This window comes from Netta rufina (assembly GCF_964035555.1).
Source record: "Netta rufina genome assembly, chromosome: 17".
NCBI lineage: Eukaryota > Metazoa > Chordata > Aves > Anseriformes > Anatidae > Netta > Netta rufina.
The window spans coordinates 13,986,067-14,000,743 of record NC_140141.1 but is presented as its reverse complement, the minus strand read 5'-3'; the positions used below and the strand labels follow the sequence as shown (position 1 = coordinate 14,000,743).

Here is a 14,677-nt window from a genome sequence, read left to right as displayed (position 1 = left end):
AATATACATCTGTGTAGTTTTCATAACACATTTTTTCCCCCTAATAAATTTGACACCAAGGTTTCAGTGTGTATTCCTACCCAATATATAATACTGTTCTGGTTTATTGTTCACTTATTCATTGTTAATTGGTCCTCTGACCTAACAGTAACCAGTCCTCCACTAAACCATATCACTAAGTTCAACATCTAAACGTCTTTTAAAGATCTCCAGGGATGGTGACTCCACCACTTCCCTGGGCAGCCCATTCCAATGCCTCACAACCCTCTTGGTAAAGAAGTTTTTCCTAATATCCAACCTAAAACACCCGTGGTGCAACTTTAGCCCGTTCCCACTTCAGCGTCTACATTTCTACTTCAATGTCTACAAGTATTTTTTCTTTTCTCTGTTTAATAGGTAGAAAATGGCATATGTATAGCAAATCCTCTACAAGAGCGCATTATATTAATGAGAAAAGAGGGTGAATCCGCGAAGAGTATAAATGAGATGCTTCTCAGTAGGCTGTCTAGGTACAGAGCTTCCCCATCAGCAACACTGGCTGCTCTCACTGGCTCTACCATCTCCAATACTTTGAAAGAGGACCAAGCAGGTCAGGAGAGGTTTTACTGGCTCAGTAATTTTTCATATTTTGTTTCTTAACATATAATCTGTTCTAGTAATTACTAATCTCTTAGGACATGTTAGAAAAACAACAAAGTGCATTTCTTTCCATGATAAGTATTAGAAATATATGTGTAGTATTTGGTTAATGTTTGAATTACAGGTTCCTTTGCTAAATTAATCAGTGACTGTGGGAAAAGTTTAAGAACAAAGAACTGGAGGAAATGCTTGTATACGTAGCTTCCTTTTTGGTGGCCTATCAGTTATAGGACGGATTTATGCCACGCTTGATCAGATTGGTAATTGCACTTCTGTGTTGCCATTTCAACTGAGCTTTGAATTGATGTATATAAATGGACTGCAATTTAGAAAATGAAACTTCCTTCATAAGCAAGTTGACTGTTATAAATTAGAGGTAACTTTGCTTTTTCAATTAAAATTTGTAGAATGTTTGGATGTTCTTTTACAGACCTGTTGAAACTACCCAAGTTAGTTAGGGAATCATGGATGAACAGTGCTAGCTTTCAGGATGATGTGGAGCTCTAAGATTTTATTCAGTTTCTCCTTAGCTCCTTCTCTTCCTCTTTCATTCACACATATATCTGAAACGAAATGAGTTTACTTTCTTTAATTTTAAACAATGTTAATTAATTTTAATGAAAATACCTCTACAGGAAATTATATATTCTTAGAGGGAAATTGGCAAAGAGTTGGCTTGAAGAGATAATATCAAGACTGTATTTCGCTAGTTAACTAGCACGGTGCAGAAGAAGAATCAGCAGTTATTCTTGGCCACTTCTTTAGTCAGTGCTCTGAAAAGTGTGGATCAGCTGTGGCAGGAGCTAGATCGTTATGACTATACATTTCATGTTGAGCAGGAGAACTTAAAATAGTAAATGCGTAGTGTATCTTAAATTGTCTCTTTATGTTTAGAAAAACTCTAGAAAAAGTTCTAAAACTGCTTTCAATATGTTTATCACCACATAAGTCTTAAAAACAATTTTGTTTAAACTTGTATTTTAGCCTCATAATTTTCCTGGCTTGCAAACAAGGGGTTGTTACCTTTATTAATTTTTAAGTTGTTCTCTTTAGTTAAATAACCTGTGAATTTGTTTGTATCCTTCTGGGGATTGACACTGTTGTGTGGGATTATGAGGCCACCCCTACACTCATCTTCTGAATGCTGCAAAATACAGTTTATGTGAATTTCCATATTTTTTTAATTTAGAACTCCAAATATAAATCTTCCTTGTTTGCTGCCTGTTATTGTAAGTTTTTCAGGTTATGAAGACATTTATTTTTGTTTGATATTTCAGCTGCTAACACTAGCTGTGGGCTGCCACTGAAGATGTTGAGAAAGACTCCAATATACACATGTGGAACATACTTGGTGATGTTGGTCCCACCCCCAGGTGGATCAGGCAGTTCTGCAACACGTTCACTCTTTGGAGGAACGAGTGCTTTGTCATCTTTAAAAAGTAAGTCAGATACGTTTATGGCAGACTTTAAGTCCTTGCTTTTCCGAAATGCAATAAACTTCTCAGAAATTTATTGGAGACTTTTTTTTGTGTAGTTCTTGCTTCGAGCTTGGTGTTCAATATCTCAGACGGGCAGTTCACAAGCCGAGCAGATCTCATTGATGCTGCAGGAAGTTCGCTTGGACGTGGTGCTCTAGTACCAGGACTTGGTAAGAAGATGATCTGTTTTTAGGAACTAGACATATCCAACCCTTAAGCTAGTTGGATTTCAATTTACAGTAATAGATTCTGCAGAGGGCGAGGTTTTGTGACTGTAGTAAAATTTTGTAAACTTCACGTTTTTGAAAGTTCAAAATTCCCTGAGGAAATTTCCAGTGTTTTGCTTTGCAGTTTCAGCTGCATACAATCTCCAGAAAAATGTTAACTGTAGCAGAAAAGAATCTTAAGCAGGTAAAAGAAAAAAGGATGTGTACTTACTTCATTTCTTTCGTAAGATTTCCCTTTGTTTTGTTCCAATGTTTTTCATTCTGATGCATTATTATTAAATTACTGTGACACAGAATTTTTAAAGCTTTTTTTTTCTATTAATTAGATTTATATCTGCTATAAAAATACTTCAGTCTTTTTTTTATATTCTAAAGTTTGCTGTGCAAAATATTTTCTGTAGGTGCCTGTTATGATACTATGAATAACATGATATGGACGTGCTCTAATGATTACATCGATCAGTGGTGTAATCCTGGGAACCAGGCATTCCACTGTGTCTGTCAGAGGCTGGGAGTTAGCCATATCATTACTGAGCCCAAAGGTGAGGCAAACGTACAAGTCAGCATTCTGTGTAAAGTGGAAGCGAAACACGTGGTTATCATAGAATAAATATACAGAAACTACCTTCTGAGAATGTCTATTAAAAATTGGTCTTATCCTTGCAAAGTTCCTTGATCACCGTTCCTTGGTCATTGCTTTAATAAACTTTAAAAAAAAAAAAAAAAGTTTGGAAGTTTCCAGATTATTGTTACCTTCGGCACATTAAAAAACGATGCATGTAATTTTCTTCTGTTTATAATGTGGGTGGGAGTCCTGAAGTTAGAGATGAGGATGATATAACGCATTTTAGAAGCAAATTCTAATCCTACAGCCTGTTTGTAGACAGTGTTTAAACTGTTTTTCTTCTTTTAGGGGATGCAACAACCACAAATGAGGTTATTAACCAATTACTGCACCATGTTGGTGCCATGTGTATCCACCAACTCAACCTGCTTGCAGCCAGCAACAATCTCCCCATAACAAACTTTTTGGGGAAGCAGCATCCAATCGAAGCACATCATCTCAGCAGTATCTGTGACATTATGGAGAAAGCTATGGTGAATGGAGATACTTGTATAATTCGCTGCATCCTTGTTGTCTTTCAGGTACGAGAACATCTCCCCGGCCCCATCCAATTGCATCCAATTTAATGTAGATTAACCTAGCAGTGGCTTTGTATTATCTTAAACACCCCCTCGAGAGTGCTAGTTCAAACATAACTGCCACCTTTACAGTTAAAGGTGGAATACAGCTGTTACATATTTACTTCTTAATTTATTTCTTCTGCCAGGAGATGGAAGAAGAAAAATAGCTTGTCTGGTTGCTGAAGAACTGAGTTTTGGGAATCAAAATTCCATTTATGACTGAGATTTTTTAGTGACCTAGGCAAATAGTTGGAGAAACTACAGAAAATGAGAACTTGAATGCTGTTTGCATGGTTTTCACTAATGTTTAATTTTTCTTAGGTGGTTTTTAAATTCTTCTTCAGCCCCCAAACTGAAAGAAACAGAGATATTGTTAGAAGGTCGGGCCTTTTACTTTGGCAGTTGTTGATGGCACCGAGAGACCAGATTTGCTCTGAAATTCAGAAGGAGGTTTGCCTAGCTATTAGGTAAATATTTTTGTCAAATGGTATTACAACAGATAAACTTTCAAGTTGTAATCAGTGGTTATATTTTTATATAATAAAATTTAGATTAATTCAGTGTGATTAAAATTATTTCAGTCTATATTTGTGGAAGAAGGCAAATGCAGTGTGTTTGCCCTGATGACAGTCAAATAAGAGATTAATTACTTTCTTGACATACTTCTTTTAATTTGTTGCTTTTTGTTGAATATCTTTAGAATGCTTTTTTTCAATGCTTATTCAAAACCAGTAAAAATTGTGATTGTATATCACGAAAATGAGATAATGTAAATCTCAAGGACAGGGATTGGTATTTCAAATGTCCCAAGCACGAATATAATCTGTTTTCAAGTGGGAAGCTGACCAGAGGTCAAGAACTAAATCTTCTGAATATCAACCTGCTTGAGTTCTGTTGTTTTTTTTCCCTGGGGTATGAATCATGGCATTCCAAATTTCTGAGGCTTTATGCAACTATGTGAATGAGTGAAGAAGAATAACGGTACATCTTTGGTATCATTATGTAGCTTTTTTTAAGGTCTTCCTTTTTGGGTGGGGGAAGTATACAGCATCAGCTGTATGAACAGCAGCTGCATTTTTGTTGGTTAATCCTGTATCTTCCAAAGACTGACTGATACAAAATCAGAAGTGTGGAGTAGGTAATATCTATCTTCCTCCTGTCTTCTGACTGTGGGATTCAGATACCAATAGAAATCTCATACATAGTTTGCAGTGTTTGAATCACAAATTGGTCAGCATGAGCCAGAGGGTGGAGAGCTGCAATAACTTTTACTCTCAGTACGAAGCTGAAAAGAATACCAGTTTCCTTCTCTATAAAAGAAATACTTTGAAAAAGGTGTGGGGAAAGGGGGAAATTGTAGAAGGAAGAAAGCCTGCATAATAGTTTCAACACTTCAGACTGCTGCAAAGTACTCCAGATAAGCTGTGATTTTTCTACCTTGATGTGGTAATTCATCACAAGTGAGAGGGGTAAAACATCTCCCCAAAGAGCATTCAAACACAGCTGTGTTGTTCCTGAGGTGCTAGATCTAGGATTTTCTGCTTAGTTTTCATTTAAACTTACACCTAAAGACTGGCTCCTTATATAAACCTTAACAGTAGTGACTTCCTTATTACTGGTTGTTGTATTTTCTATTGCTCTCTTGTCCCATCACCAGAGTTGACTCACTCTCTAAGCCAGCATCTCTTTTTTCTGACATGTCTGTTCACTGAAAAATGTTTGTGCTGTCATATATACAAATTATTAATGTGGAGTTTCCCAGAAGGAAGCAATTAGCTCTTGGAGAAGCTTTTGGACCTAAACAATAAAACATAGTTGATTACCAGAATTTCTGAGAGAAAGCAAGTGCTTATTTCATGACATTTCATGTATTTCTAAGCTGGAAGAAGCTGTTGCCTAGTAATTCTAAATGGTACACCAGATACTGAGCTGGGAGTCTGTGATGCTATTTGCACAAGTCTGAGATCTTGTTCACTCTTAGGTACATTAAATAATACTACTTACTTTTGTTTTTTCTTTAGCTCTGGTTTAAATATCCTGTATCCTGGAGAAGCAGAAATCAATAATTTATTGAAATTGGTCTTAACTGAAGGTGAGAATTTCTAATTGAAAATAAAATATGAAAATCCTTCTCCTTTGGAGGAAGGCCAGTCCAGAATATTGAGTACAATCTGTAAATCCAGCCTGTCCTTGAAAAAATTATGGAATGCTTCAAAACCTGAAGCTGCCTTTTAAATGGCTACGTGGACAAGTGCATGTTAGTTGTAGGAAGGGAAATTTCTCATGCGAGGAAGCTCTTTGAAATTTAAAAGGATTAAAGCTTTCTTCTGTCAGTATTAATGATTTTTCTGGCCTAGCTTATATTTTAGAACACCTGGTTAGCAGTTAATGATACCTGGCAATTCTACAGTAACCAGAAGTAATTTTAGTCCTCAGTGAAAAGAGTAAGAATCTGCTTATGTTCATTGTGAAATGGTTGTCTGGACACAAGCAGTTAATGTGCGGTAATTTGTTACCTCATAGCAACATGTTCAGGCATCAACATCTTTGGGATTTAAAATAGTACTATGCACAGTAAGCTTTAATAGTCTATAATATCAACAGGGGATTGGGTTGCACTGTAAAGAGAGCTATTTCTGAGAAGAAGCTTGCATTCAGCACGATTATTTGAGGAAATAGAAATAAACGCTGTAAAGTTCTGTTCTGCAAAAGTTTTCTGCATTCTGTTTTAGGAGAGAGAAATAGTGGTCTCTCTCAACTTCGCGATGTTATCCTGACTAATTTAGCTGAACAGCTTCAGAACAACAGATTTGGAAGTGAAGATGATGATCATTATAGGTAAAATGAAACAATATGCTTCCTTCCCCCCTTGGTTTATACATTGTATGTTTCTGTTACTTGGTTTAGATAAACTAGGAATAAAATTCTGCTGAATTTGCTTGTTATCTTAAGAGCAGCGTGACCTCAAATACTATCTTTGTGTCCTTAGTGGGTAGGAGTTGATTAGAATGAGAGAGAGGTTTGAAGTTTTAGGGTAAACTCTGGAAACTTCTGTGTGTGAACCTAGGTTTGGATTCCTTGATGTTTACCATGCGTGTAGTAAATGTAGGTGATAATTCATAAGAACGACATCATGGTACTGCTTTCCATATCACTGTTAGGTCACTTTTCAGCAGTAAAACTCTCGATCTGTAGTACCTCAAGTTGGGACAAGTCTTTTTTAGGAGTTGGTACAAGTCGTAGACTTGTAACAGTGCAGTGCAGAGTCAATAATATTCTTTTACATTGGCGTTAAGTGTTTTGGGCTTGGTTTCATTTGTGTCTGAATCTCTGAAATTGAACAGATGTCTGTTTTAGTTTAACATGATTTATGATAAGGATTCCAGAGACTTTTGAAATGAGCTATAGAAAATATACAATGATCAGCTTATTAATATTTTTGCATCTTTCCTGCATTTTTAAAGACTAAATGATGAGCTGTTGCACTACATTCTCAAGATTGTTGTCCGAGAATCTTGTGTCTTAATCACCAAGTGCCAAACTGTATCTAAAGATGATTTTCAAAGGCTTCTTTCAACTGTGCCTGTAAGTAAGATGTGTTTTGATTTAAAAATAAAAAATCACACTTGGCTTCTTTTCCTCCTCAAATCCATCATCTTTACTGAGTATATAAAGGTGTAACTTTCATAGTTATGTGTCTTAACAAACACGGTTTAAGAATGTATTTTGTTTATCCTATGCAGAGAAGGAAGAAACAATATCTTATGGCAAAGTAAATTGTTTAGTAATGCTAAAACTGGTTTATGTATGGGCATGTTTTCCTGTTGCTTCAGTAGCTTTCTCAGTTTAAAGAAATGTTGTGTCTCTCAATCTTCAAAGCTTCACAACTTGAAAATAAATTCTGTTGTTTTGAATAATGGTTCACACAAGCAGAAAGACTGTCATTTATAGGTGAAAAATGAATGGAAGTTGATTTATTTTTTAATGCATACTATACATACATATTTTCAGTGGGATCAGCTCCCTGGTCTGGTTGCTTGCAAAGCCAAGGGAGCTTGCAAGCAAATTTGGGGTGGGAGAGGAAGTCATGGCCTATACAGCAACAGGTTGGGAAGAATAGTAGCAAGGAACCATCGCCCTCAGCAATGTGAATAAAATTTAGCTCTATAGTGGCATTGAAGTTACGGTACTTGAGTATCACTATAATGACACTATGTATTACTACTAATTAGCATTACTACTAATACTATGTATTTAACTACAGTGTTAATCCTTTATATGCTTTGCATGCTATCTCACAACGTTCAATATTTTGCAGCTAGTTTATTTTATTTCATATGAATTAAAAAGCTTGTAGTAAATCAGCAAAAAAAAAAAAAACAGTGCAAGGGAAATAGCATTTTGGTTTTGCTTGTCCTTTTCCTATCCTTTTTTTTTCCTCTTTCCTATTTCTAAGTAAAAGGATTGCCTGCATCAAGATTGATTAAAGTGTTTAGATAATGTACAGTGTACTTATTTATGTTAAAGGCTGCATCTTCATGCTTGCGGTATCTGATGGCTGTACAGAACCACCTCCTCAGTAACACTATTTTGATTAAACCTGATGAAAATGATGACAGTGACAGCTCCTTGCAGGGAGAGACATTGAAGGTACAGGTAAACACCAAGTTTTATTCCAGCATGGCTCTCTACAGTCAATGTTCCTCTGACACCTCCTGTTTCTGTTATGCATTCTTAAGCTGTTTTGTCATTTCTTTTACTCTTGGTATAGTTAAATTACTGTAGGCATTTTTTTTCCTGTTCTTCAGCTAAGGCCTGCAGTTCTATGTTTGAAATTCCAGCTTGAGCTCTGTAATGCTAGTGAGAGCAAATACTTCATTTCCTTAATTTATGTATCATTAGGTTAAAAATGCTTTTTAATAGATATGTGCTAGTCAGGAAATTCATATGCCAGGAATCATTTCTAAACATGTTACCCACACATCTTGCTTTCTCCCCATCATCATTTTTTTTATTATGCAACCTGAAGAAGTATTTTTCAGGTTTACGTATAAAAGGGTTTTCTTGTTTCCCTTACCTGGCTTCTGACTTTTTCGTAATTTTAATTATAAAGTTTATGCAGAACCATGTTTTGTCTCTATGTAAACCATCATCCATCAGTGTTTGTGGCAAAGAGACTGTTAGAAGACAAGGTTTGGTTGCTTTGATATACGGTTTGTTAAAATACTGCCGTTTCATATTACTGCTGGAATAGTCTTGAACTCACAGAAGCCAGGTTTGTCCTATTGTGCAGACTGTCTTATAGTAGTTTTTGTAACAGTAATTCCTCTGTAAAAGCATTGACTTCTGAATTTTTGGTATTGTTTGTTGAGCTGGTTTTGTCTTGCTACTCTTTGAGACTGTGTTTTTGTAATCCATAGCAGTTGAAAGTTATTTGTTTGGGCTCGTTGAATAAATGCTAAATATTGTAGTACTTTCCTTGTTTCACTATTCACCCATGTTTTCATTGTTCAGCTTCTCTCTCTACAGTGATCCTCATACCTGCTAGGACATTCTGTCACCAATGCTGTACCTTGGCTGGCTAACAGCTCTCTTTCCTATGCTGGACTTGGGGATTCCTTCCCTCTAGAAACTGGATGTGCATCCTGTAACATGCACCTAGTTTCTCCCAGCACTTTGGGGCTTAGCATTAATCAAATTTAAGTCTTGGATGAATCTACTGCTGCAGGCCTGCCAGGTCACATTATCATTGTTTTAATTTGGAAATCCATCATTTTGTTCAGTCGTTTTTTTCTATTCTCTAAGAATTTAAGTATCTTAACTCTTCTTGTACGTAGGAGCTAAAGACCAGCATTTTGTCTCTTGCTACGCAAATTCTGACGGGATGTGATGAAGTCTTAGAAATGCTGCAGCAAGTCACTACAGCACTAATAAACAGTGACATTGCTGATAGAGAGCAAAGGTAAGACAAGCTAACTTGAAAACAGTAAGTTGCTGGGTTTTGTGCACGTGCATTTAGCATTACGTATTCATTGTTATAACTTCATACTTGAGCTTTGAATGTATAGGAACTGTTTGTTAGTAAAGCATTTGCTTAGCACTTAACATTCTGAAGAATTTAGAATCAGACTCTCCATGTTGGTTCTGCCAGCTTACTAGATTGTAGTAGAAACTCTTCAAATTTGTAAGTTTTCAGTCATAAACACCATTGTCACTGAGCAGGGTAACTGGAAACTAATTTGTCAGCTGAGAATATTCCTATAAGCTAGGACAATTTCAAATTTCTCTTTTTGAAGTTGTTTATGCTCCTAGTAGCTGAACATGTTTTGTTTTTTTTTTTTATTATTAATTGACAATAGAAGTTCTATGATATTTTTTTCAGATGGGTTTCATGCTCAAATATCATTTTGCAGATGGAGATTCTTTTACACTACCTTGAGCTACATGTGCTAGGAACTTAGTATACATACTGAACAAATATTTGTTTGATGTGGACTTTCATCCCATCCACATGGGACTTTATCATTTGCCGAGTAATTATTGAACTCTTAATTTACCATTTTCTGCTCTGTCATTGTTTAATAAGAAATGACAGCAAAAACGGGGATGCTAATACTTGAGAGAAGCTAGTGTCTTCAAGATAAAAGTTTTTTTGTTTTGTTTTTTTTTTTTTTAAGTATAAAGTAAATGTTTCCTATTAATTTTGAATTACTTGCTCCTACAGTTACAATGTTAAATAGATTACTAAGAATAGTAGAGATACTATATAGTATGAGAATAGTTGTTACTATGTAAACCTTGATTTTTACAGATTAAAAGGCCTGGAACAAATTACAAAGGCTACTATGCTTGGTCATCTGCTTCCTGTCCTTCTGACATCTCTGATGCATCCAAATCTGCAAACTTTAACTATGGCTGATGCCTTGATGCCTCAGCTGGTGCAGCTGGTTCTTTACACAAGTCAGGTATGGCCTTTGTGTCAGCAATCGCACGCAACATCTCTTTTTCATTGTAGGCATTCTAAAATGCTGTAGATCTTGGTCAACCTTCTGCAGTGATGCACAGGTCATAGTTCAAGAATTGCTCAGCAGTGCCAAAAGCACTAGTAGCTGTTGTACCAAGTAATCATTAATTGCCAATAACAGTGTACAGTATAATTCTTAATGTTTCAATAACTCAATCCTAAACTAGTTTGCTATTTGTACGTTTCTAACATTGTATGTTTTGTCCCACAGACTGCACTGCTGCTTAAAACTCAGTCTCCAGTTTTCTCAGAACTAAACAGTTCACCCAGTGGTGTGTCAGAACAGAAAGGGAAGTTGTTACCTGATGAGAGGTGACTCTTTTTTTCACATTTGGGTCTGTTCACAGAATAACATTAAGTGCTATATTGATTTGACCATTGTTGTGGAATAAATCTTAAAGCAGCGTTCTTAAAAATTAAAAAAAAAAAAAAAAAAAAAAAAACTTTAATATTATATAAGGCTGTCTGAAAGAGATGGAAGTCATTATAAAAGGTGGTCCGTTCTAAAATTGTTTTGCATGTGGAATTAAGTGTTCGATCTCTCCAAGGTATTTCCACAGGGCTTGGTTTATTTTGTCTTTTCCTGTACCTCAAGCATGAGGTGTTAATTCTAGATGCTCTTCTTAGAAGAAATTAAACTAAGGAAGACCATCATGAGAAGATGTAAATTACCCTAGGGTCATGAGATGCAGTATTAAAGTAATATTGGAAAGATATTAAGTAATTTAATTTACATAGAGTAATATAACAATTTCAAGTTCTGCATTAAAATCTTGTGTCTCAAATCAAGGCTGAGCGGTTTCTGCTTAGAAACAGAAAAGCTCAGCTAAATTAAATAAAACATGCTCATCATATCTATTTGCAGTATTGCAGAATCTGTAGTATTGAGCAACTTGTGATTACATATAATGTGTGTGAAAACTCTGAAGAGTTTATTTTCGTTCCTCTCCCAAATTATAAGCTTCAGTGAAATAATAAGCATATTGTTTTATGACAATGTAATCAGTTTTAAGTGTTGTCCTAGTAGGATTTTTTTAGCATTTCCAATCATATGTTTGAACCCTTATATAATACTATTTACTCTTTTTTTTTAATGGCACATTTAATTTGTTTACCGTAATTTGGAAATTTGTAAGTGTAGGGAAAAGTTCAGATTTGACAAGTTCGAGATTGGCATAGTTATCTGTGTTAGAGAGAGTTCATGCTGTTTAAATTCTGCACGTTCCCTCGGTACAACTATGCATAAAATAAGGAGTCACTACTCTGTGCCTCTGTGTATCAATACTGGGAGGTGTTTATAAGTACTTTATAATTTGATGTTTGAATATATAGTACAATTCTGTGTGTTGAATTTCAGAAACTGATTTTTCGCTGTTATTTCAGAATGCTGGAAGAGAAGGAAGAACCAGGTTTTCTTACAGGCTTGAAGATCCCTGCTCCCTGGGCTGCTGGGAAGACTGTAGAAACAGTTCATCCTGTCAGGGATAACTATAAATTTAAAGAAACTGTACATATTCCAGGAGCCCGCTGTTTATATCTTAGATTTGACAACAGATGCTCTTCACAATATGATTATGACAAGGTAAGCTAGGGCCAATTCAGAAATTCCTTCTTTCATATATATTTCTGTGAGCAGCACTTCTCATTTTCATCTTTTCTGCCCCTTGGCTTTCTTGGCACCTTACTGCCAGCAGTCAGGGTAATGAAGGAGGTTTTAATTGATAAGATATTAGTGTGCACTAATGTTACGGTCTACTTACTTCAAGGTTGTAAAGTACACAATGCAGAGAGGTTATTTCTTGCATTGTACAAGTGTGAATAACTTTTCAAAGGAGTCCTTGAGTTCTCAGCACAAAGAAGATTAGACTTAGCTCAGTGATAGAAAATGTACGACTTGTTGACATGAAAAGGGAGGGAAGTGAAGATAGACAATTCTTGTTTCATTTCTATTATTCTTGGAGAAACAATCCAAAAATAGTATGTGCCTAATTCCTTTGGTATGTTGTTTCAGAACATAATATCTAGTGGTTGTTTCACTGTTTAAAACCTATCAATAGCGTGGATCTTTTTGTTAAGAGTTAGACTCTATAATTATAAAAGTTTTGGCCACAGATATCAGAAGTAGTGGTAGTTGTTAAATAGATAAAATATTGAAACACCTGCTAGCTCCAGAGGTGTGGGCTTTTTGTTTTTCTCCATAAACTCATAACTCTTCCACTCTTCTAAGCTCATTTCGTAATGGCTCAGATTCTCGAAGATTGATTTCCTTCTCATTATTGCTGTTGATAATGTTTTGTTATTTCTCAAATTTTAATCTAGCTGCCTGCTTTGTAGATCAGCACAGTTTGTTTAAACTGGGCAGAACTAGAAAGGTTACTTTTTTAGATTAATAAATAGCTTGTTTACATGGATTAATAGGAACAACTACCTTCAATTTCAAGAACACAGCTAATAGCACCCATTTTTCTTTGTATAATCAGGGAGCTACTTGTACTGCTTATTAATTGTTGCCATATATTCCTCAACATTATAGAGCAAGTCCTGTGATACTGACTGTCATTAACGTCATTCACTACTAGTTAAGCTCCTCCAGAAATCTTTGGGTCTTACTGTGTTCCTAGTGAACTCATTTATAAAATACCAATTTCAGTGGGAGCAGGATCAATCCCTTTATTTTTAGAGGCAGTATGTTCTAGTTAGCTCAGCATGAGGCCTGGAAGTTAGGATTTCTCCTGATTTTTCTGCTCCCAGTTATGCTGCTGACTTGCTATGTCACCTTGGGGGCAAGTCATTGAACTTCCTCTCTGCCTCAGTTTCCCCATCTGTAAAATGGGGATAATAATACTTGCCAACTCACCTCACAGGGCTCTTGTGAGGATTTGTTAATGTAGATAAAGCGCTTTGAAAATATGAAGCGCGGTGTAAGTGCTAAGTATTATTATTATTATTAGATTTTCTTGTTTTTCTCTTACAGTCTAACAGTGTATTTTATGTTTTGAAGTTGGTGATCTATGCTGGTCCTAACACAAACAGTAGGAAGGTTGCTGAGTATGGAGGCAATACACTGGGATATGGCAGCCGTAGTGTCTTAGGAACTGGTTGGCCGAAAGACTTAGTAAAGGTACAGTATTATAATCCAACAATATTTCACATAGAAAAATCCTCTTTGGAAACCCTGTCAAGTCTGTTTTAAACCTTAGAGCAATGAAGTCCAAGCTTTTAAGTGTGTGGTTATCCATGATGAGATTGCTTCTTAAGTGGGCTGTTATGTCCTTGGGGAACAACTTTTAACTTACCCGTAATTATGTGTGATTCTTCTCTTTGAGTTTACCTTGTTTTGTTACCTCTTACTGGGATTCACTAGTGGTGTGTTCCAAGTCCTGGAATTTCTAATGGTATTACTGTTCTCATAAGCATATCTTCCTAGGAGGAATTTTTGCCCTGTCTGAGGCTGTGCATATTTTTTTAAGGCCCATGGGCATGATTGCATTTTTTATTTTTTCTGATAATAGCCCACAAATGTAACAAGTTGTAAATATAGCAACTCTATGACCATTTGTGTAGTGATTTAAAATTATATTGGATACTTTTTCAGTAAAATTAAGATTGAAAAATATCTCAAACTTGTCAAAACTTCATTATTTCTAGAATTTTGCACTGTTTCCTCAGATTGCATTCAGTGTTTTTTATTGTGTTTGTGCTGCTACGTTGTCCCATGCTAAATCTGAGCTTGTATACATAACAAAACATAATGCCAAAAAGAAGAATGAGAAGTAATGAACTGGAAGGCAACTTCAGACAAGCACTACATTGTTAGTAATTAATGGAATTTTGGTGAATTTTCAGACCTAGATTTCATATTGTTCATTTAGCAAAATCTATTAGCGCATTGACGTTCATCTTGAAGAGCTTGTCTGCCTTCATGCCTTAAGGAAGGGAGTTATTGATTATTGCCTGGTCTTTGCAGACAAATAAAGGAAGTGTTTTGATGAAAATTAAGGCCACGTAACGGGTTGACTTGGTAAATTCTGCTTGTGACTCTACGACCTTTTTGTTGTTTTGCTGTAATTAGCCAGCAGCAAAGTTAAAATATGTTTGTCCACTAAAAGATACTCTTGCAAAAA

The 14,677-nt window shown here is 35.7% G+C and overlaps 1 protein-coding gene across 3 annotated transcripts in view; it reads left to right on the top strand.

Moving 5' to 3' along the window:
* The window catches only part of HECTD4 (HECT domain E3 ubiquitin protein ligase 4), a 70,484-nt gene that overhangs the window by 19,595 nt on the left and 36,212 nt on the right, over positions 1-14,677 (top strand). For all 3 annotated transcript variants that reach the window (XM_084297318.1, XM_084297319.1, XM_084297320.1), the window contains 15 exons: positions 397-589; positions 1,917-2,078; positions 2,174-2,287; positions 2,746-2,886; positions 3,258-3,490; positions 3,851-3,996; positions 5,551-5,621; positions 6,262-6,367; positions 6,994-7,114; positions 8,057-8,185; positions 9,367-9,491; positions 10,341-10,494; positions 10,765-10,865; positions 11,937-12,135; positions 13,555-13,674. In XM_084297318.1, coding sequence (XP_084153444.1) covers positions 397-589; positions 1,917-2,078; positions 2,174-2,287; positions 2,746-2,886; positions 3,258-3,490; positions 3,851-3,996; positions 5,551-5,621; positions 6,262-6,367; positions 6,994-7,114; positions 8,057-8,185; positions 9,367-9,491; positions 10,341-10,494; positions 10,765-10,865; positions 11,937-12,135; positions 13,555-13,674 — 2,115 coding nt within the window. The remainder of the gene's footprint in view (positions 1-396; positions 590-1,916; positions 2,079-2,173; positions 2,288-2,745; positions 2,887-3,257; positions 3,491-3,850; positions 3,997-5,550; positions 5,622-6,261; positions 6,368-6,993; positions 7,115-8,056; positions 8,186-9,366; positions 9,492-10,340; positions 10,495-10,764; positions 10,866-11,936; positions 12,136-13,554; positions 13,675-14,677) is intronic.